This window comes from Thalia democratica, chromosome 5 (genome assembly GCF_965202585.1).
Source record: "Thalia democratica chromosome 5, ktThaDemo2.hap1.1, whole genome shotgun sequence".
NCBI lineage: Eukaryota > Metazoa > Chordata > Thaliacea > Salpida > Salpidae > Thalia > Thalia democratica.
The window spans coordinates 13683007-13703850 of record NC_139169.1 but is presented as its reverse complement, the minus strand read 5'-3'; the positions used below and the strand labels follow the sequence as shown (position 1 = coordinate 13703850).

At 26.9% G+C, this 20844-nt stretch overlaps 1 protein-coding gene across 1 annotated transcript in view; it reads left to right on the top strand.

The window, feature by feature from the left end:
* LOC145836258 (uncharacterized) overlaps window positions 1-20148 on the top strand; it is a 36989-nt gene extending 16841 nt beyond the window's left edge. The window contains exons 2-4 of the mRNA XM_082944077.1: window positions 14438-14489; window positions 14804-14912; window positions 19233-20148. Coding sequence (XP_082800203.1) covers window positions 14438-14489; window positions 14804-14912; window positions 19233-20148 — 1077 coding nt within the window. The remainder of the gene's footprint in view (window positions 1-14437; window positions 14490-14803; window positions 14913-19232) is intronic.
* Window positions 20149-20844: the final 696 nt, after the last annotated feature.

Genomic DNA, 20844 nt, shown 5'->3' with positions numbered 1-20844 from the left:
CATTGTGTAAGTAGAAGACCCCATTAGCGATATGATGACTCGGACAGCCAGTTAGTTATAGCTGGAATTGAACACGAATACCTTCAAGAAAATTTTCTAGGTTATGGTAACCCGAAATTAGTTTAGTATAAACACTATACCTATTTTCAGCAAAAAGTAGTATCAGTTTAATAAACACTACACTTACTTTCGGCAAACAGTAGTATCACTTCAATAAACACTACACCTACTTTCAGCAAACAGTAGTATCAAATCAAAATACACTACACTTACTTTCAGAAAACATTAGTATCCCTTCAATAAACACTATACCGCCTTTCAGCAAACAGTAGTATCAGTTCAATAAACACTACACTTACTTTTAGCAAACAGTAGTATCAGTTCAATAAACACTATACCTACTTTCAGTAAACAGTAGTATCAGTTCAATAAACACTATACTTACTTTCAGCAAACAGTAGTATCATTTCAATAAACACTATACCTACTTTCAGCAAACAGTAGTATCAGTTCAATAAATACTATACCTACCTTCAGCAAACAGTAGTATCCATTTAATAACTACTATAACTTCTTTCAGCAAACAGAAATATCAGTTCAATAAACAATATACTTTCAGCAAACAGTAGTATCAGTTCAATAAACACTATACCTACTTTCAGCAAACGGTAGTATCAGTTCAATAAACACTACACCTACTTTCAGCAAACAGTAGTATCAGTTCAATAAACACTATACTTACTTTCAGCAAACAGTAGTATCAGTTCAATAAACACTATACCTACTTTCAGCAAACAGTAGTATCAGTTCAATAAATACTATACTTACCTTCAGCAAACAGTAGTATCCATTTAATAACTACTATACCTACTTTCAGCAAACAGTAGTATCAGTTCAATAAACAATATACCTACTTTCAGCAAACTGTAGTATCAGTTCAATAAACACTACACCTACTTTCAGCAAACGGTAGTATCAGTTCAATAAACACTACACCTACTTTCAGCAAACAGTAGTATCAGTTCAATAAACACTATACCTACTTTCAGCAAACAGTAATATCAGTTCAATAAACACAACACCTACTTTCAGCAAACAGTAGTATCAGTTCAATAAACACTTTAACTACTTTCAGCAAACAGTAGTATCAGTTCAATTAACACTACACCTACTTTCAGCAAACAGTAGTATCAGTTCAATAAACACTTTAACTACTTTCAGCAAACAGTAGTATCAGTTTAATAATAACTACACTTATTTTTAGCAAACAGTAGTATCAGTTCAATAAACACTATACCTATTTTCAGCAAACAGTAGTATCAGTTCAATAAACACTATACCTATTTTCAGCAAATAGTAGTATCCGTTCAATAAACACTACACCTACTTTCAGCAAACAGTAGTATCAGTTCAATAAACACTATACCTACTTACAGCAAACCATTAGTATCAGTTCAATAAACACTATACCTATTTTCAGCAAACAGTAGTATCAGTTCAATAAATACTATACCTACCTTCAGCAAACAGTAGTATCCATTTAATAACTACTATAACTTCTTTCAGCAAACAGAAATATCAGTTCAATAAACAATATACTTTCAGCAAACAGTAGTATCAGTTCAATAAACACTATACCTACTTTCAGCAAACGGTAGTATCAGTTCAATAAACACTACACCTACTTTCAGCAAACAGTAGTATCAGTTCAATAAACACTATACTTACTTACAGCAAACAGTAGTATCAGTTCAATAAACACTATACCTACTTTCAGCAAACAGTAGTATCAGTTCAATAAATACTATACTTACCTTCAGCAAACAGTAGTATCCATTTAATAACTACTATACCTACTTTCAGCAAACAGTAGTATCAGTTCAATAAACAATATACCTACTTTCAGCAAACTGTAGTATCAGTTCAATAAACACTACACCTACTTTCAGCAAACGGTAGTATCAGTTCAATAAACACTACACCTACTTTCAGCAAACAGTAGTATCAGTTCAATAAACACTATACCTACTTTCAGCAAACAGTAATATCAGTTCAATAAACACAACACCTACTTTCAGCAAACAGTAGTATCAGTTCAATAAACACTTTAACTACTTTCAGCAAACAGTAGTATCAGTTCAATTAACACTACACCTACTTTCAGCAAACAGTAGTATCAGTTCAATAAACACTTTAACTACTTTCAGCAAACAGTAGTATCAGTTTAATAATAACTACACTTATTTTTAGCAAACAGTAGTATCAGTTCAATAAACACTATACCTATTTTCAGCAAACAGTAGTATCAGTTCAATAAACACTATACCTATTTTCAGCAAATAGTAGTATCCGTTCAATAAACACTACACCTACTTTCAGCAAACAGTAGTATCAGTTCAATAAACACTATACCTACTTACAGCAAACCATTAGTATCAGTTCAATAAACACTATACCTATTTTCAGCAAACAGTAGTATCCGTTCAATAAACACTACACCTACTTTCAGCAAACATTAGTATCAGTTCAATTAACACTACACCTACTTTCTGCAAACAGTAGTATCATTTCAATAAACACTATACTTACTTTCAGCAAACAGTAGTATCAGTTCAATAAACACTATACCTATTTTCAGCAAACAGTACAATCAGTTTAATAAACACTATACCTACTTTCAGCAAACAGTAGTATCAGTTCAATAAATACTATGCCTACTTACAGCAAACCAGTAGTATAAATTCAAAAAACACTACACCTACTTTCAGCAAACAGTAGTATCAGTTCAATAAACACTATACCTACTTTCAGCAAACAGTAGTATCAGTTAAATAAACACTATACCTACTTTCAGCAAACAGTAGTATCAGTTCAATAAACACTACACTTACTTTCAGCAAACAGTAGTATCATTTCAATAAACACTTTAACTATTTTCAGCAAACAGTAGTACCATTTCAATAAACACTATACCTATTTTCAGCAAACAGTAGTATCAATTCAATAAACACTTTAACTACTTTCAGCAAACAGTAGTATCAGTTCAATAAACACTACACCTACTTTCAGCAAACTGTAGTATCAGTTCAATAAACACTACACCTACTTTCAGCAAACTGTAGTATCAGTTTAATAAACACTACACCTACTTTCAGCAAACAGTAGTATCAGTTCAATAAAAACTCTACCTACTTTTATCAAACAGTAGTATCAGTTCAATAAACACTACACTTACTTTCAGCAAACAGTAGTATCAGTTCAATAAACACTATACCTACTTTCAGCAAACAGTAGTATCAGTTCAATAAATACTACACCTATTTTCAGCAAACTGTAGTATCAGTTCAATAAACACTATACCTACTTTCAGCAAACAGTAGTATCAGTTCAATAAACACTACACCTACTTTCAGCAAACAGTAGTATCAGTTCAATAAACACTATACCTACTTTCAGCAAATAGTAGTATCAATTCAATAAACACTACACCTACTTTCAGCAAACTGTAGTATCAGTTCAATAAACACTACACCTACTTTCAGCAAACAGTAGTATCAGTTCAATAAACACTACACCTACTTTCAGCAAACAGTAGTATCAGTTCAATAAACACTATACCTACTTTCACCAAACAGTAGTATCAGTTCAATAAACACTATACCTACTTTCAGCAAACAGTAGTATCAGTTCAATAAACACTATACCTACTTTCACCAAACAGTAGTATCAGTTCAATAAACACTACACCTACTTTCAGCAAACAGTAGTATCAGTTTAATAAACACTATACCTATTTTCAGCAAACAGTAGTATCAGTTCAATAAACACTACACCTACTTTCAGCAAACAGTAGTATCAGTTCAATAAACACTATATCTACTTTCAGCAAACAGTAGTATCAATTCAATAAAGACTACACCTACTTTCAGCAAACTGTAGTATCAGTTCAATAAACACTACACCTACTTTCAGCAAACAGTAATATCAGTTCAATAAACACTATACCTACTTTCACCAAACAGTAGTATCAGTTCAATAAACACTACACCTACTTTCAGCAAACAGTAGTATCAGTTCAATAAACACTATACCTACTTTCAGCAAACAGTAGTATCAGTTCAATAAACACTACACTTACTTTCAGCAAACAGTAGTATCAGTTCAATAAACACTTTAACTATTTTCAGCAAACAGTAGTATCATTTCAATAAACACTATACCTATTTCCAGCAAACAGTAGTATCAGTTCAATAAACACTTTAACTACTTTCAGCAAACAGTAGTATCAGTTCAATAAACACTATAACTTCTTTCAGTAAACAGTATTATAAGCTAAATTAACAATTAGAAAACTGCTATAATTGTTGTTAAAAGAAATTCAAGCATAAAACAAAAAATTATCACCTATAGATAGTTATTAATGTACTTTTATTTAAAATAGTCATCAGGTCTTTAAAGTCAATAAAAAATCAAGTTTTCTACTCAGAAAAGCAACTAAGTAATTCGAGTTTGTGAGAGATTTGAGTTGTTTTTGGCTAATGTTATCTTGTTTTATTGTGTTGAGTTTTTATGTTAAACAGGTTTTGAAAAGCCGATCGACATGTCTTAGAATTAAAATATCATTTTTGTGTAAGACATTATCGCAATTTATTGTTAACGCGATTTTTCAAAAATAATTTTAAATCTTGTACGAGCAAGTTCAAACAAAAATTAGTCTCGTTAATAAATTGTTCCGCCGTCTCGTCAAATAATTTAGTTATCTTTTATTTATTTAACACATTTTATTAAAAGAGAAATATTCACTAAAACTTAAAATAAAGTTAAAGGTTTCTAATAATGAAACTTTCTTATAACATAAAGAGTTTTAAATGTCTATAAAAGTTAGCAATTGTAAAGTTTAATTGTTTATTTTTCAAACAATCGTTTTAAATTGAACTATAACCGATAATAAACTTTTTAAACTGCATGTAAAAATATTGCTGTTTTTCGTTCGTCCTTATAAAAAAAAAACTTGTACGAGTTTACCTCATACTTTTATGTCGAGCTCTTACTAATACTTAAAAAAGTTTGCCTTAACTTGTTAAACTTAATTTCAATCTGTTTTTTAGCAACAATTTTATGTTCAAAACTTTAAACTATAATATTTACAGTTGTGTTATAATAACCTTTATAATCGCTTGCAACAAACTTTATTATTAAGTTTTTTGTTGTTATACATTTCAGCATACTTATAAAAATAGATTTTTCAATAAGGTCATTCGAGCTTTTAAAAATCTTATTAAGCATTTAAACTCTACTAAACAACTTTGTTTTTTAACTTTCCTAGAACATTAAATTTTTAAAAATAAGCACAAAGTTCATCAGCTATTTATTTTACAAAAACAAATTTAAACTTTTGAAATGCATGTAATTAGTATTTTTTATAGTTCGAAGTTTCTTAAAAACATACATGAAAGTACTTGAAAATACTTAAAAGAAACTTGTTTATATTTTAAATTGTGGTTAATTTAATTCTAGTAGTTAATTATACTCTATTTGTACTTTCGCACGAAAACGGCTCGAGAATCGAAAGTCATAAAAGAGTCAGCGAAGGAGAGGCAGAGATCTTTTGTACCATCAGGAACACGTACGGTGGCCGAGGTGGAAAACAGATGAAGGGACCAAGCATGTACGAGGAGCATGTACTTATTATCACAGAATAATTACGTTCATTAGTATAAGTAACTTATTTATCAAACCTTTAGTAAATAGTAAGTAAGTCATATTAGTCTGTTTATAAAATATACTTTAAGCGTTAGCTTGAGGACATCTTTTATACAAGTTAAAGCGCACGTTGCGTTATAAACCAGGCCCATAATATTGTATAAGTAGAACACCCCGTTAGCGATAAGAATTTTAAGAGTAAATTTTGAACTATAACGGCAACCTGTAGTATTTTTTATTCTGCAAAATTTATTCACTAAATAGTAAATTTGCCCCGTTTTTTATAAATAATGCCAACCCTTTTGAATATTCATGAAACACTTACATATAAGAATTGTGCTACTTTAAATAAGTTCAAATTTATAAAGACTTTCTAAATGGTGTATTTAAATCAATACCATAAATGTTTTACTTAAATTGAAAAAAAGTACGTGTTTTATATAAATTTGTAGAGAAGAAGCAAAACTAATAAATTTTGAAGCAGAAAATCTTTTTTTGATAAAAACCGGTTTAATCAATTACTTAAATCTATTTTAATAAATTTTTATGTATTTAAAACTGTATCTAGTTTCAAGTTTTAAGAATTTAAGTACGTATTGATTTACAGCATTTAAGAGTATAAAAAATAGTTTTAATAAACTACTTTATTACTTTGAAAAACTACAGTGCTGTAAAAAAGAAGCATAAAATAGGAAAATTATAAGCATTTCTTTTTAAGATAAAAGTATAAAATATTATTTTTGCATAACCTTAACATGAAGTTATGATCACAACTCTCGGTGAGCTTGTCCGACGGCTAATGAAAATAAATTATTTGGTTCTGTAAACTTTTGTCAAATTTTAATTTGATCTTTTATTTAAGTGTAAGAGAGTTAAAATGTATAAATGATGAAAAACATTTTTTTTCTATCCTAAAATATATATTTATTTTAAATTCTCCCAAATTCCGACTTAGAGCTAAAATAAGCTGTTTAAACATAATTAATTTAACTAAAATAAACTCACAAAACTTATTAATATTTTAATTCACTTTTAGCTTGAAAATCCAAGTCAGAATTTAGGAGAAATATCGCTCTTTGGGATCGATTTTGTTCACAAAGGGCCATTAGGTTGAAAGAAGCGAAAAGAAAAAAGGTTAATTAAATAGTATAAAGAACGATATTTATGAAATCTAGGCATTTATTTTTTTTATGTTGACTAAAAGAAAGTTGTTGTAAAGGTTTTTGCAAACCCTGATCTAAATAAAAATACTTATATCAAATGCTTTCGTTTAGTGAATTTGTGTTAATTTTTAAGTTTTAAAAGTTTTTATAAGCAAATTAACATTTTTATACTGTTGCTTTTAATATTACATCTAAGCTTTCACTAATACAGTTGTAGTAGTCTAACCTTTCTATTACTTTTAATAATTGTTTATTGCTACAACCTTTTTTTAAAATACAGGTACCTGACCCTGGTTAAAATAAATAAAACTTAACACACTTTTTTTTTAAAAGAAGACATAATTTTTTGTTTTATGCAGTAAAATTTTAAGCGATTAACATAAAAACATGAACATGTTAAAAAATGCACAAACAATTAGTGTTATTGTTTTTGTCATTTTCAAACAAAAAATTATGCAATTACTAGTACGACAAGCAAAAATGTGTTCCAATGCTCAAGAATTAATCTTTTAAAACATTGTATCGCAGTTTCTGCATCTTCTGTTTTGTCTTTTGTCATAATTTCTTCAATAGTAGTTTCTGAAGTAGAACCTATTTTCAGCCAAAATTCAACATTTTCAGTTTTTGTTTTTGCTAATACAAACTCAAACCGAAAAGTATATTTATTTGGATCTAGCTTGAACCTTTGGAAAAAGTTAAATCATGGTTTCACCTTATTAGGTATTTGACTGTAATTTATTGATCCATGTAGTTCATTGTTAAACATAACTCTTTGCTTATTTGTGGTATCAGTAAATATTTCTAATTTTGCTTCCTTAGCTTTAATGTAAAATAGATAGAAGTTTATAATCATTGTCGATGTTACTTTTATGTCAACCTTACAGGTATATCGAACTACAAAGTTGCTTTTATCAACTTTATTTTTTTTTAACATTTTGGTAGTTTGAAAAATTGATTTATACATGCTTTTTGAACACAAAGAAAATATGGATACGGTTCTTCTTTTAAGTTGATCAACCGTGATCCATAGCTCTCCTTTATTTGAATCAGCTCTTTCAGTAGTTGAAAAAGGCAAGTCTTTAACTAATGCACAATATTCTTTACTTATATTAGGATCATAAAGTTTAAAAGCTTTATTTTTTAAGTTATAATCCATCACAACAAAACCATGTCCAGGTTTATCATTATCTTCTGGATTGTAAATGAGATTAGGAGCTATACCCATAATGACAGAGCTTTTGTTATCTACTTCAAATTTTATATGGTCTAAAACACTATTTTTTGAATCTTTTTTTTGCCATAAACAAACGCTACTCATACAATTACTAAGTAAAGAAAACACAAAATCGGGATAAATTAAAACTGCAGAGTTGTATGAGTTAAAACAACCGTGTTTAACAATAGCTTTTTCAAGGAAAGAAGCCAGATAACAATTATCACTTCTGGCAGATCTTGCGTATATTAAAGATAGTTTATCATCATATAATTGACAACCAAAGGGCAGTCTATCATCTAATGTGACAATTGTTGGCTTTCCTTTATAAAACATATTAAAGTGGAGTTTTATTCCTTCACTTGTATGCTCAATCTTTGGAGCAATTTCAGTTAAAAACTCAGGTCGTTGTGAAATAGCAGCTAGTGCAGCTATCAAGCCGCAGTTTCCTATTTCACCTTGCATGAAGTCAGTTAATGTGACATTTGCAAATGTTAATTGGGCATTTTCGTTTACTTTTATGGCGCTTATAAACTTAATATCATACTTTTCATGTTTTTAATCACTTTAAACTCATTATTTTCACATAAATCATCATGTTTTTTATTCAATAAAGTTTCTGTAAAAGTTAAAGATTACACTATGTTAGCATTTTTTCTAATATAAAAACTTTTTAAAAACTCTATAAACGCTTATTTAAAAATGATGTTTTTTATTAAAGTATATTTGCAAACATTATAAAAACTTTAAACGCTTAAAAAGTAGTACTTCCACAAAAAAAAAACTGTTTTTATGTGAAAATTATTACATTTAATATTTTATTGAAGAATCGGTATTAAAATACGGTTCTTACATGACATAAGGGCATAAGGGGGTATACAACCTTTTCCAAAATTTGATAATATTTTGAAAAGTTTTTACCAAGGTACAAGATGCTTTTTACAGATTTTAAAAATTCAGAATAGTTTTCAAGATATAGCCAGTCAAAGTCGGAGGCAACAATAGGTTTTAAATAGCGGGCGCAAAGTAAAACGGCGAAAATAGACTAAAACACTAAAAATTAATCTTATCCTACGTTTTTTGAAATAACTACCTTAGACTTTTTAGAAAACGATCCCTGTAATAATAAGAAAACTTCTTCGCAAAATGTATAAAGAAATAAACAAAAAAACTGTTTATTTTATTTTTTGTATTAAATTTTGTAATTTTTTATTTTTTCTGAATTTTGTTCCGACGGAAGTTGCCTCATTCTTAACCTTTAAGTTATTAAATTATCTCATTTTTTACCTATCTTTTTATTAAAGAGCATTTTTAACAACTTTTCAGTTTATTATAAATCCAGCTTAATTAGTACATAATTACATAGCTTTAGTACCTTTTTCGTCCTTAAAAAGTTTCTGAGTTTAGAATTTATTTCATAATTTATTCTGGTTATTAAAATTGTTTGATAAATTAATGTTAGATTTCTTCATCAATAGTTCAGAGTAAACACAAAATTATTACCAATACGATGATCATAACCAAAATTAAAACTAGTCGACAATTTAAGAGCACTACTCTATATCAATAGTTAAGCGTTAATTGTAAATTTTGAATTATATCAATAAACACTTACATTTTTGTTTTATAATAAAATATATGTTAAGATGTGTGTTGATTATGACTATTCATTTAGTTTCATTTGGATATCTAATTATTTTTAGTTTTTTATAAAGATGCCATTTTGACAAAGACAGTTATTACTCAAAATTTTTATTATAAACTACTAAATTATTTTAAATGTTATTGAAACATATGCATTTCACAATCTAGTCTGAGTAAGTTTTAATTAGTCAATGTCAGTCTGATTTGTAAAAATGTTAAAACTTAGCCTGATTTAGTTTAAACTACTTAAACACCAGTCTGATATGTTGAAATATTTCGAACTAGCCTGAGTTAACTTTAGTTAGTCTAGCTCAGGGTTTCCCAAACTCTTTTTCTAAATCGCCCCCTTTTCAGAATTTTGAAAAATAATCGCCCCCCCCCCCACGATTTTACAAAGTAGTTTTTCTCGTGAGTACAAACTTTTGAGCCGAAAAAGTTGTGTTTGAAAAGTAATTTAGTCTGGTATTTCTTATGCACGCACTTTTGGGCTGTGTTCAAAGTAGTTTACAGGGCTTGAGAAAATAAGTTAGATTTGTTTTCTTAAAAGCCCAGTAAAGTGTTTTAAAATACTTAATTATTATAAAGTCTTGTGTAATCTGTAATCAATTCTGTATAGATATATATTGTTCTGAAACTAATAAAACTTTTAGGGTAGTGGTGGTTAAATTTAATTAAAAGTTTTGTTTTGTAACTGTAGCAGTCTAATACTGTTTATATTTATTTTTCCTCTAGTTTTTAGCCTATAATAGTTTACCAGAGGAAATATAGAAAAAATAAAAGCTAGTGTTGAACTATTAAAATAAACAACACATTCTAATTGCTAAAATATTAAAAACTAAGATAAAACAAAAAACAGTTGTATTAATAGTTTAAAAATCATTAATATATAGATTTTTTAACAATAAAAAATCAAGTTAGAAAATAAAGTTGAGTTTTAGAATTTTTTAAATGAAAAATTTAAAGTCATTTCAAATAAAGACCTCAAATCTATACTTATTTATAAGCAAAAAATATTTAAAATAAAAATTTTAATGGTTATCAAGATTTTTTTATTTATACAGATTAAACAAGTAATAACAAAAATATGTCAAATAAATTTCTTTAAAACAAATACTTTAACCACAATGCTATAAAAAGTTTTATTGTAATGTAAAACCACAAATATAAACTACAAAATTAACAAAGTCAAAATAAAACTATTAACAGATTTAAAACATAAACCATTTAATTAATACAGTAGACTTCCGCTTTAGTTCGCACTTTGAACAATATCAAAAAGTGCAAACTCAAAAACTATTACCATTTTTTTTACGAAATGATAAATTTAAATATGTTATATGCAATAACGTTATGCATACACATGAAATGAACTAAAACATTAAACAAACATTCATTAAAAAATAGATCTATATAAGCTATTAAACATTATGTATTTTTTTTATTAATACTTAGTTAGTAATAGACTTTATTTAAGTTAGATTTTAGAAAATATAAATTTGCACTTTTTTTTTGGTAAAATGTGCGAACTCAAGAGGAAGTCTACCGTAAATAATATTTATTAGGCATTATACAATCCTGTTGTAGAATAAATAACTTAATAAAATTTTTATTTTAAAACGACTACATAAATACAATACAAACCAGGTTAAATAAAAAGTAACTTAAAAGATCAAAAAAAAAAAAACTTCCATAAAATAATGTCTGCAACTGAAGTCTAATATAATGTGAAAGATGAGGTTCATGACTGCTTGCAAGTTTTTCTAATCTGTTTCTTAGTCAGTAAAATAAAGCCTCCTTTACAAACATCTAGATTAGATCTTTTGCTTAAGATGTTGATAAATGATCTAAAAGCTTTCTCAACAAGATAGCTAGACGGAAAAACTAAAAACAACAATCTAAGTTCCTCTCGAATGATTGGATACTTATGCCTTAATTTTTGTTGAGTCCAAAAGCTTTCATATCGTTCTTTGGAAAAATTTACTTTAATTTCAAGGTTAATTTGTAAGTCTGAGAAGAATTCCTGTCAGTCGTCTACTTCAAAAAGATATGCCTCGAAGGGATCCATATTTTATCTATATGATAGCTTTGTCAAATTGAAATTTTACCACTTAATATATCGAAATTGTTAAAAGTTCCAGATTTTTTAGGTTTATTTTTGCCTAAATTGTCAAATTTTAGGTTTTTCTAGGTTTCTAGGTAAATTGGCAACCCTGTATAGTTTTATTTCTTAGTCCAACTTAGTGACTTGTAAAAAGATAATTAGAAATATCATGAAGTGATATAACTATCACCTCATGGTATTTCCAATAAAAATAAAAGTTTACAGGGTTGCCAGTTTACCTAGAATTTTAATAATATATAACATAAATTTTTACAAACCATTTATGATCCCAAATAACATATATGTGAGGTTATAAAATGGTTAGAGGGATTCCAATCGTCTAAGAACTATGTAATTGTTAAATACGAAAATATATTAATGAAAATATGTAATTTACTTGAAAAAAGGAGTCTTGTAATTGATTATTTTCTCTATATTTTACATAAACAAAATAAACTTTTTTGTTTAAGTTTTACCTCAGGGTCAAATATTTAATAGCAAGCTAAAATTAGTAAAATAGCAATATAAAAAAGAAAAATTTTCTGACAGCCCAAAATTTTAAAATCGCCCCCTTTTCGCCCCCTTACTAGTTATCGCCCACCCTTTCGCCCCCTTACTAATTATCGCCCCCCGACATACTAAAATCGCCCCCAGGGGGGCGATATCGCCCACTTTGGGAAACCCTGGTCTAGCTTATTGAACTAGCTTCTAAATTTTCAGCTAAGGGTTGAATATCATATTAGCAATATAATAATAGACTAATTAAATATCAAGGTCAGTTTAAATTTAACCATAAAAAAAGGAAATTTATATTTGAAAGAATAAAAACTCAAAAAAAAGTTTAGTTAAAATGTGTGTGGAATTTTGATTAAGTTTAACCATGACTGCAAATAAGACAATTATGAATATCTATAAATGCTACCTTTAACTTGTTAATTAGCTTTAAAAATATAACTCAGTTATAACATTAAATTATTTATCTAAATTTTCAGTTATCATTCATAGCATCATCCTAATCTGTTTAATTATAGTTGTGTTAAAAATGAAGAAGTATGCAATTTAGGTACTATTAGTCTTTACATAAAAAAAAACTTTTATCAATTAAGTTTTTAAATCACATTTTGCTTGATTTATATTTTGTTCTTCTGACAGCTTTTTTTAAGAAGTTCATTTGATATTTATTTACTTTATATATAATGTTTACAGTCTGGAAACTTAGTTAGAACCGCCACAAACAGCACTGTGTTTACTAAGCAACAAACATTTTTGGTATTACAACATTTATGAAAAGATAGTCCTTTAAATTTTTTTTATTGTAATTAAACTAGAAAAATCTTAAGTAATTTTTATTTATCTAGCATTCAGACAAGTAAAAATTGTCTTTTTCAAACAACCAAACTTGATTTGTTATGTATTTAGATTACTAGGTAAGTTTACACTTTTAGTTAAAAGTTAAGAAATTTTGTTATCAAACAAATAGTTTAAAAATAAAGTTACAACATAAGTCCAACTATATTTGGTTAAAAATTATTTTCATAAAGCTCACAAAAGATTACATTTAATAAGAAAATTTTATTATTTTAGAAAAACTATTAAGCTTTTTAAACAATTTATATTTACAATATTTTTGTAACAAAATGAAAGACTTAAGTTTATATTTGTTGTATCGATTTCAAGTAAGACCAAAGAGTAGGTCAAGAAACGGTGGCCTCCGGAGAAAGGATGTGTTGAGATCGAAAGTGAAAGTTGAAGAGGTCTAGAAACGAGCGACAGCGACACATTTGGGTTAGAAGGAACCCGAATTAAGATGGTAGAGTACGTCAAGGAGTGTTCGAAACCTAAATCTTTGAATAAAACACCAGGGAGAAATGTCTATTAAGATTTCTGACTTATTATTTTATAAAAATAAAAAAAGACTCTTAAACTTTAACAAACTATAAAATAAATTGTATTAAATACAAGCTTCAATTTTTATTTCGCGTTTATATTTAATTCAATCTTTTATGTGTTCTTCAGTTTATGAGCTTTGCGATAATATATAGCACTTTATTGAATGACAAACTTTATATGTTTTCAAGTTTATAAACAGTCAAATTCGTTGAGTATAAAATTGTACATATTTTCACACTAGTTCTAAAAAAGTTTAAGTTTACATTTCGACCCGTTTTTGTTAAATTTCTTTTTGATAAAACATTAAAAACCGTTCGTTTTATATTGAAATTAATTATCTTTATGTGCTTTCCTTTCAAAAACTTAGTTGTGTGTAATTAAAAATACTCAGGGTCACATAACTCAAAAACCTAAAAGAAAACTTCACTTATTTTATTCTTAGACTAGAGCACAGTATAATTAAGACGTTCATAAGTTATTAATAAGTTTTGAGTTTAAAGAGTAACACATTTTTAGGTTTTTCTAGCTCATTATAATTTGAAGAATATTTACGTTTTATATTTTATGATTAGAAATCTCTTAAACTTTTAAGTCTAAGCATTTACTATTTTTTTAATGGATACTGAAGCATAACAAGTAAAAAGAATTAAGATTTGTTAACTTTTTGAACTTTACCGAAAACCTGAAACTTTAAAACGTTAGCATTTAAAATCGCTCATGTAGACCTTTACAGCAGTTTCGCGACTCTACCTGCTTGATGAGGACGAAACCGGATGTAGGTTGTTTTGGATGCTAGTGTTAATGGTCTAGCTGGAAGTTTATTATTGATGTCGAAAAACATCTCAATTTTATTGATGTTCAGCGAAATCTGACAGTTATGAAAAAAAGAAAGTTAACGTCTTGTAAATAATTGTTTTTAAATTGTAACCATATATGCAGGTTCGTTTTTGTATGTTTTTTACATTAAGCTAAATAAATCATCAGAATTATGTTGTAAGTTAATATTTTAGTATTTTAGATTTGACTATTGGCTAAAACTGATCAAACGAGCGTAAACTATATTCTCACAATAAGTTAAAAATGTCATAGACGTTGAGCTGAAAACGATTTGGCTGCGTTACTACTTCGGACTTTACCAGCAAGCAACTGTTTTAGTACGTATTAGGGACATCGCGTTGGATGTCACACTAGAGCTATTGTTTCACCTAGTTAAAAAAAGAAGATAAATGTAGTTTTCAACATATTTCAGATTGTTTGCATTTTTAAATTTGAAATAATGATTATAAAGTTTTTTTCTTCAAGTTTAATAATCGACTAATGTTAGAAATTGCAATCTGAATTTATAAACTTTTAAGATCTCTATTTTTATGCACCTCTACTAAGAATATAATATGTAATAAATAGCTATTTAAAGTTAAATACGTTTTAGCACGAAGACTTTTTACTAATATAAGTATATTTTTTTATTACTTTTACAAATAAAACCAGTAAGTATTTTTTGTTATTTGTTTGTTGTTTATATATTTGGTAAAAATATACTCTTTTAGTTTTAAATACCTTTTTTAAATTGCGTCAAAAAAAAAAAGCAAATAACTAAAGGTTTATAGTAAAATTTGTTAAATTTTTAGTAGTTTACTAGTAGGTATAAATCATAAAAAAAGTTTGTTCAGTTCACACGAAATTTTAACTAATCTTCTTTTGAACATCATATTTGTAGACAATAGATAAAACCGAAGTTTTAAAAACGAAAAACTTTTCACCCACTGCAAAACCAGTAAAAATATCAGGAGGAATCGATGCTGTGACAGCTACAAACTTATTAACAACATCGTCTAGAACTTTGCACCTATGAAAACAATTACTTCGATCAGTTTTAAATTTCGTTTTTGTTAATTATAAATTTTCTAATAAATTTTTTAATTTTAAATATATTACTTGCAACAACTGTGTTCATTTTTGCAACTTTATACCTAATGTTTACTATTTGGAAGTTTAGTTAGAGCCTGCACAAAAAAAAACTGTTTTTACTACTTTCAAAAACTTATTTTGTATTACAACAGCAATAGATTAACAACCATTTAAATAATTGTTTATTGTAGTTAAACTAGAAAAATCAAAATTATTTTTTATTTTATTTAGCATCAAACAGTCAAACATTGTTTTTTAAAACAAGCCAACCGTAGTTTTTTATTTCTCTTAATTACAAGTAGGGTTATACGTTTTTTTTTTCAAAATGAAGATATTTTCTTAGCAAAAATAAAATCACAGAACGAAAATTACATAATAAATTCAATTTTTTTGCTAAAAAACATAAACAAAATATAACATAACTTGCAAAGAGTTATATTAACCAAGTAGTTTTTTTTAATTAGAAACTATTAAGCTTTTTTTAAAAAGATTTTCATCATAAAAAAGCTTATTGAAACAAAAATTGAATTAAGACTAGTTTAAAAATATATAAACTTGTAAATGTTGATTCTAAAATAAATAGTTTGATATTAAAACTACATTTTTTTCTTAACTTATTAAAAAAAACAAACAACTTAAAAATAATATGTATTAGATGTAAGTATATTTAGATAACTTGCACATTAAAAAAACAGCTTAAAATACTATTTTGAGTTATATAAGTTGAGAAATAAGAGTTGAATCTGTTTTTTTACTTAACATATTATAGTAAATTTATAAATATTCTAAATTACCACTTACAACTAAAATGCCAAAGTATAAAGTGCACACCAATTTAAACTATTTTGAGCTTTAAATTAAGAATATAGAGTAACCAGACAAAATTTTCATTTTTAAACTTGAGATGATATTCTTAACAGACTTTAAACTTGGAAAACCGATTATACGTTGATTCTTGTCCATTGTTTTTACTACCTTTCAAAATTTGTACAACATTTTAATTTAAAATTTTTTCTCATAAACCTTTACATCAGCGTTGCAACAAATGAAAAAATCTCAACACTGAATACTTATCAAACGTTTGTTATCTAAATTAAAAAGTCATGTCTATGTATATGTTGTCAATTAAGAGGATTATTTATGGCGACAATTCAATGGCTTAACGCTCTTAAGTTTTAAAACTATTGAAAAAAATAGAGATATTATAAACACAGAGTATAATAAACAATGATAAATTATTTTGGATAGACTCTTAAGTAAATTAAGTACATAATTTAGGCGTTTAATTTCATCTTTTTGGTTAACCGTATTTACTTATTAATCATTTATTTAGATTTTTATGTTTGTTTGTGAACCTACTTCAGTTTAAATTTTGGCTTTTTTCCTACGAAAATAAAAATAAAAATTTGGTTGTACGTAATTATTTCATTTCGCTGTAGTAAGGTTCAGTTCATCAAAATATCATTTTCACAGCTCAGACCTAACCAGGATTTGATTCTAAACAGCTCTATAAAGGTTATCTTAAAAATTTAGGTCATACACTTTATAAATATTTTTAAATAATTTTTAATAAAGAAGTTTAGTTTACAGAAACAATGTAATTATTTAAAGTATCTTTTATTTAGTTATTTTGATTATCAGTCTCCATTTAGATGTTATTAATTATTTACATAAACTTTGACAAGGGTTAATAGGATATACACATTTTTAGTTTTTTCATAAACAAAATAAAATTATCGTATGATTAAGTCTTTTTGGGAGAGTTTATTAGTTAGAATAAAAATTTCATTTATAACAAGGTTGATTATTTATTGAGACTTTTTATATAAAGATCAAATATTTATAGAAGAAAGAAAAACAACTCAAGTATATAACATTGAAGCATTTTATATTTTTGAAAAACATACTTAAGTTAATCTATATTTCTTTATTGTTTTTGTGAAAGTGTAATCCTAAGTGGAATTTAAAAACTTTTTATTACAACTGTAATCCAATTCTTTTTTAGGCCTTTATAATAGTTTGTATTATTTTTCAGTTTTCTAAAGCTCATGTTATTTTCAATAGCAATTTGTTTAATAAATACTAACACTTCAAAAAGTTTATGCTCTAATTCGTAAATGGTTACAATTAAAACTAATTCTGAAATTAAACGTAAAATTGTTGTAAGTTTGTTTGTGACTTGTTTTCTGCTTAATGAACTTATAAAGTTATTTAATAAAAGCAATTATTAAATTTCATATTTTTTTTATTTTGCTAAACAAAAGTACAAGTTAATTGTTAATGTTGCTTTCATGGATATCAAATAATTAAAACTATGTCCTTGTGTATGTAGCTTGATTTTTTTTTCAACAAAACATTTTTTTTTAATTAAATTATTCTAAAATAAAAAAGTATTTATTAATTAACACGTCAAAAGTATATTTTAAACCATTTTTACTAAAAAGTAATAACATAATAAGTAATTTTAGCTTATAAATTTGTATTGTGTTTACATTACAAACAGCTTAAATCTTTAGGATTCCAACTATTAAAATTTTCGGACTCGGGTTCGGTCAGGCCTAAATTTGAAAATAAAACTCGGATTCAGATCCGGCCAAATCCAAAGGCTTTAGATTCGGTAGATAACTAATTTTAACTTTGCTATCATTGTTAACCCTAGCCCTTATCTTTGATCAGTAACTTATTTTCTTATTTTTGTTGCTTTATCAATTATTTTAACTGTATTTTGTGAGTAAACATTTTTTTTTTACTTTAAGTATCACTGTTACTATTTTTATACAAGTTTTATTATATTTTTTTTACTATCACTGCTACCCCTAAACCTTACCTTTCGTCGGTAATTTCTTCATTTTTCTTTATAATTTACTTTTCAGTTTTTAAATTCTAACTTATATTTTATTTTAATTTTTTTTTTTAATAAGTTATTTTTACCTTTCCTCTCTTGCAAAAGTGGCCCTTCGTGCAACATTGTCTACTTTTGAAATACAGTGGTTGTATTACTGTACTACTTTGGTTTATTTTATAAAACTGATTTACTACCTTAATGTCTTATCTGATTTGTGTAAAGTAACATCTAAAATTCATAAGATAACGACAAAATAAAGTAGGTATTTTATTGTGATAAACAAACACCCATATCCTACACAACATTTGTTTCATGATTAAGTCTAAATTAGCAGTTTAAAAAGCAATTTGACTTTATTAATTGTCTAGTATTTGATAACAGTAGTTGACTTAGTTTAATATACTAGAAACATTTTTTTGAATGACGGTAATATTATACTTTTTTTAGAAAGTATTACCGAAAACAAATTTTACAAACTCGATAAAAAATGAAATCAGCAAATAAAGATAACAACAGTACATTGACTAACAAACAGTGTGGAAATTCTGAATATTATTTGAAAGGTAAAGAAAAAACAGTAGCAGAATCTTTTAATAACTTAAACATTAATGAAAGCCAAACAAAGAGTTATCAAGATTCTGAACGTGTCCCACAATTAACAAACGGCTCATGCAAAGAAGCTGATTCAATAAAGAGGTATTCAGAAGAGTCAAGCCTTGAAACGACAGAAGAAATGGACTTTGTTGGATAAAAATTAAATAACAGATACACTGTTGAAAGCAAACTTGGAAGCGGAGGTTTTGGTTCCGTATACAAGTATTTTGATGACGTCACTAATGATTATGTGGCAATTAAAGCCATAAGTGATAAAGAGGCAGCTTTAGATGAAATAAGGACATTTGAAATTATAAGAGAAAAGAAAATCAATGACAGCAGTTTGATTAAACTTTTAGAAACATTTAAAGATTATAACTTTTTCTACTTAGTGTTTCCATTATACGGACCAACACTTACTGATGCTAGATATGAATTTGAACCATCTTTATCGATAGATGAAATTCGCACAATAGCACGTCAGTTGATCAAAGCCACTAAGTTACTTCATGATAACAACATGCTGCATACCGACATAAAGCCAGATAATATCTTGCTAAACAGGTATTACAACGATGAAAGTAAAACTGAATTATACAGAAAACCTGACATCACTCTGTGCGATTTAGGTTGTTTTTACACTGAAGATAAATTTAATTATGACGTCATTACTACTTTGCCGTACAGAGCTCCTGACGTCGTTCTGGGACACAAAATTGGATACCCTTGCGATGTTTGGTCTATAGGCTGCACTGTTTTTGAACTTGCAGCATCGTATCTCCTTTTTGATGTTGAATCTGTTGGAGAGCTCATTATATTGATCAATGAAACATTAGGACCATGTACTGAAACCCAAATTGGAAGAATAGAACATGTTCACAATAAACACAAAGTATATCTTGAAGAAGAAAAGCAAAATTTTAATGATTTAAGTAGCAAAGTAGTGAATATAAATAATAGCCTAGGACACTTAAAAAAGGAAGAAAAGGATCTTTATGACGTCATAATAAAAATGCTGATTATCGACCCTGAAAAAAGAATAAGTCTGAATGAAGTACCTAAATTACCGTTCTTTACCAAAGAATAAGAACTAAACAAAATTATCAAAAGATACAGAATTAACAATTGTATACTTTTCGTATTCGTTTTTTATTCTTACCTTCAATGAGCTTTTAAGCTTATGTACTTGAATAAAAACTAAAACGTTTTAGTAGTTTATATTTGATATTTTGTTTTACTAAAAGTATAAAGTTACTATTAACTATATGTTTTCATTATAGTAGAACAATATGTGAAAATACTAGATTTTTTTTAAAGTTAAAACATTTTTGATTTTACTATAGTACTGAAATGCCTAATACTTATTTTAGATATATGAACCAAAAGTTTTAAAAATAAAATCTTTTTTTCTCTAGACTTACAAAACTCCTTTTTAATGTTTTGAAAAAAAATAAATTTATTAATTTATTATCTGAGCAATAGTTTAGTAAATTTGTAACTGATAATTTTTTGTTTTAAAGTTAAATAACTTTAGCCTTATAAAAATGTTTAGCAGTTCCTTAAAAGTATGTATAACTATTGTACAATTAAAAGTTTAGCATAAACTTGGTTTATATACAATATTTTAAACCAACTAATTTACTTAATTCCTTGTTGTAAATATATTTTAAAGTCCACAGACAAATTGGAAGCTATATAAATTAAATAATATTAAGCTATAAAAATCTAAAGTTGTATTTTGTAGATGCTGCACTCTTTATGATTTTTATTTTAATATCATGTT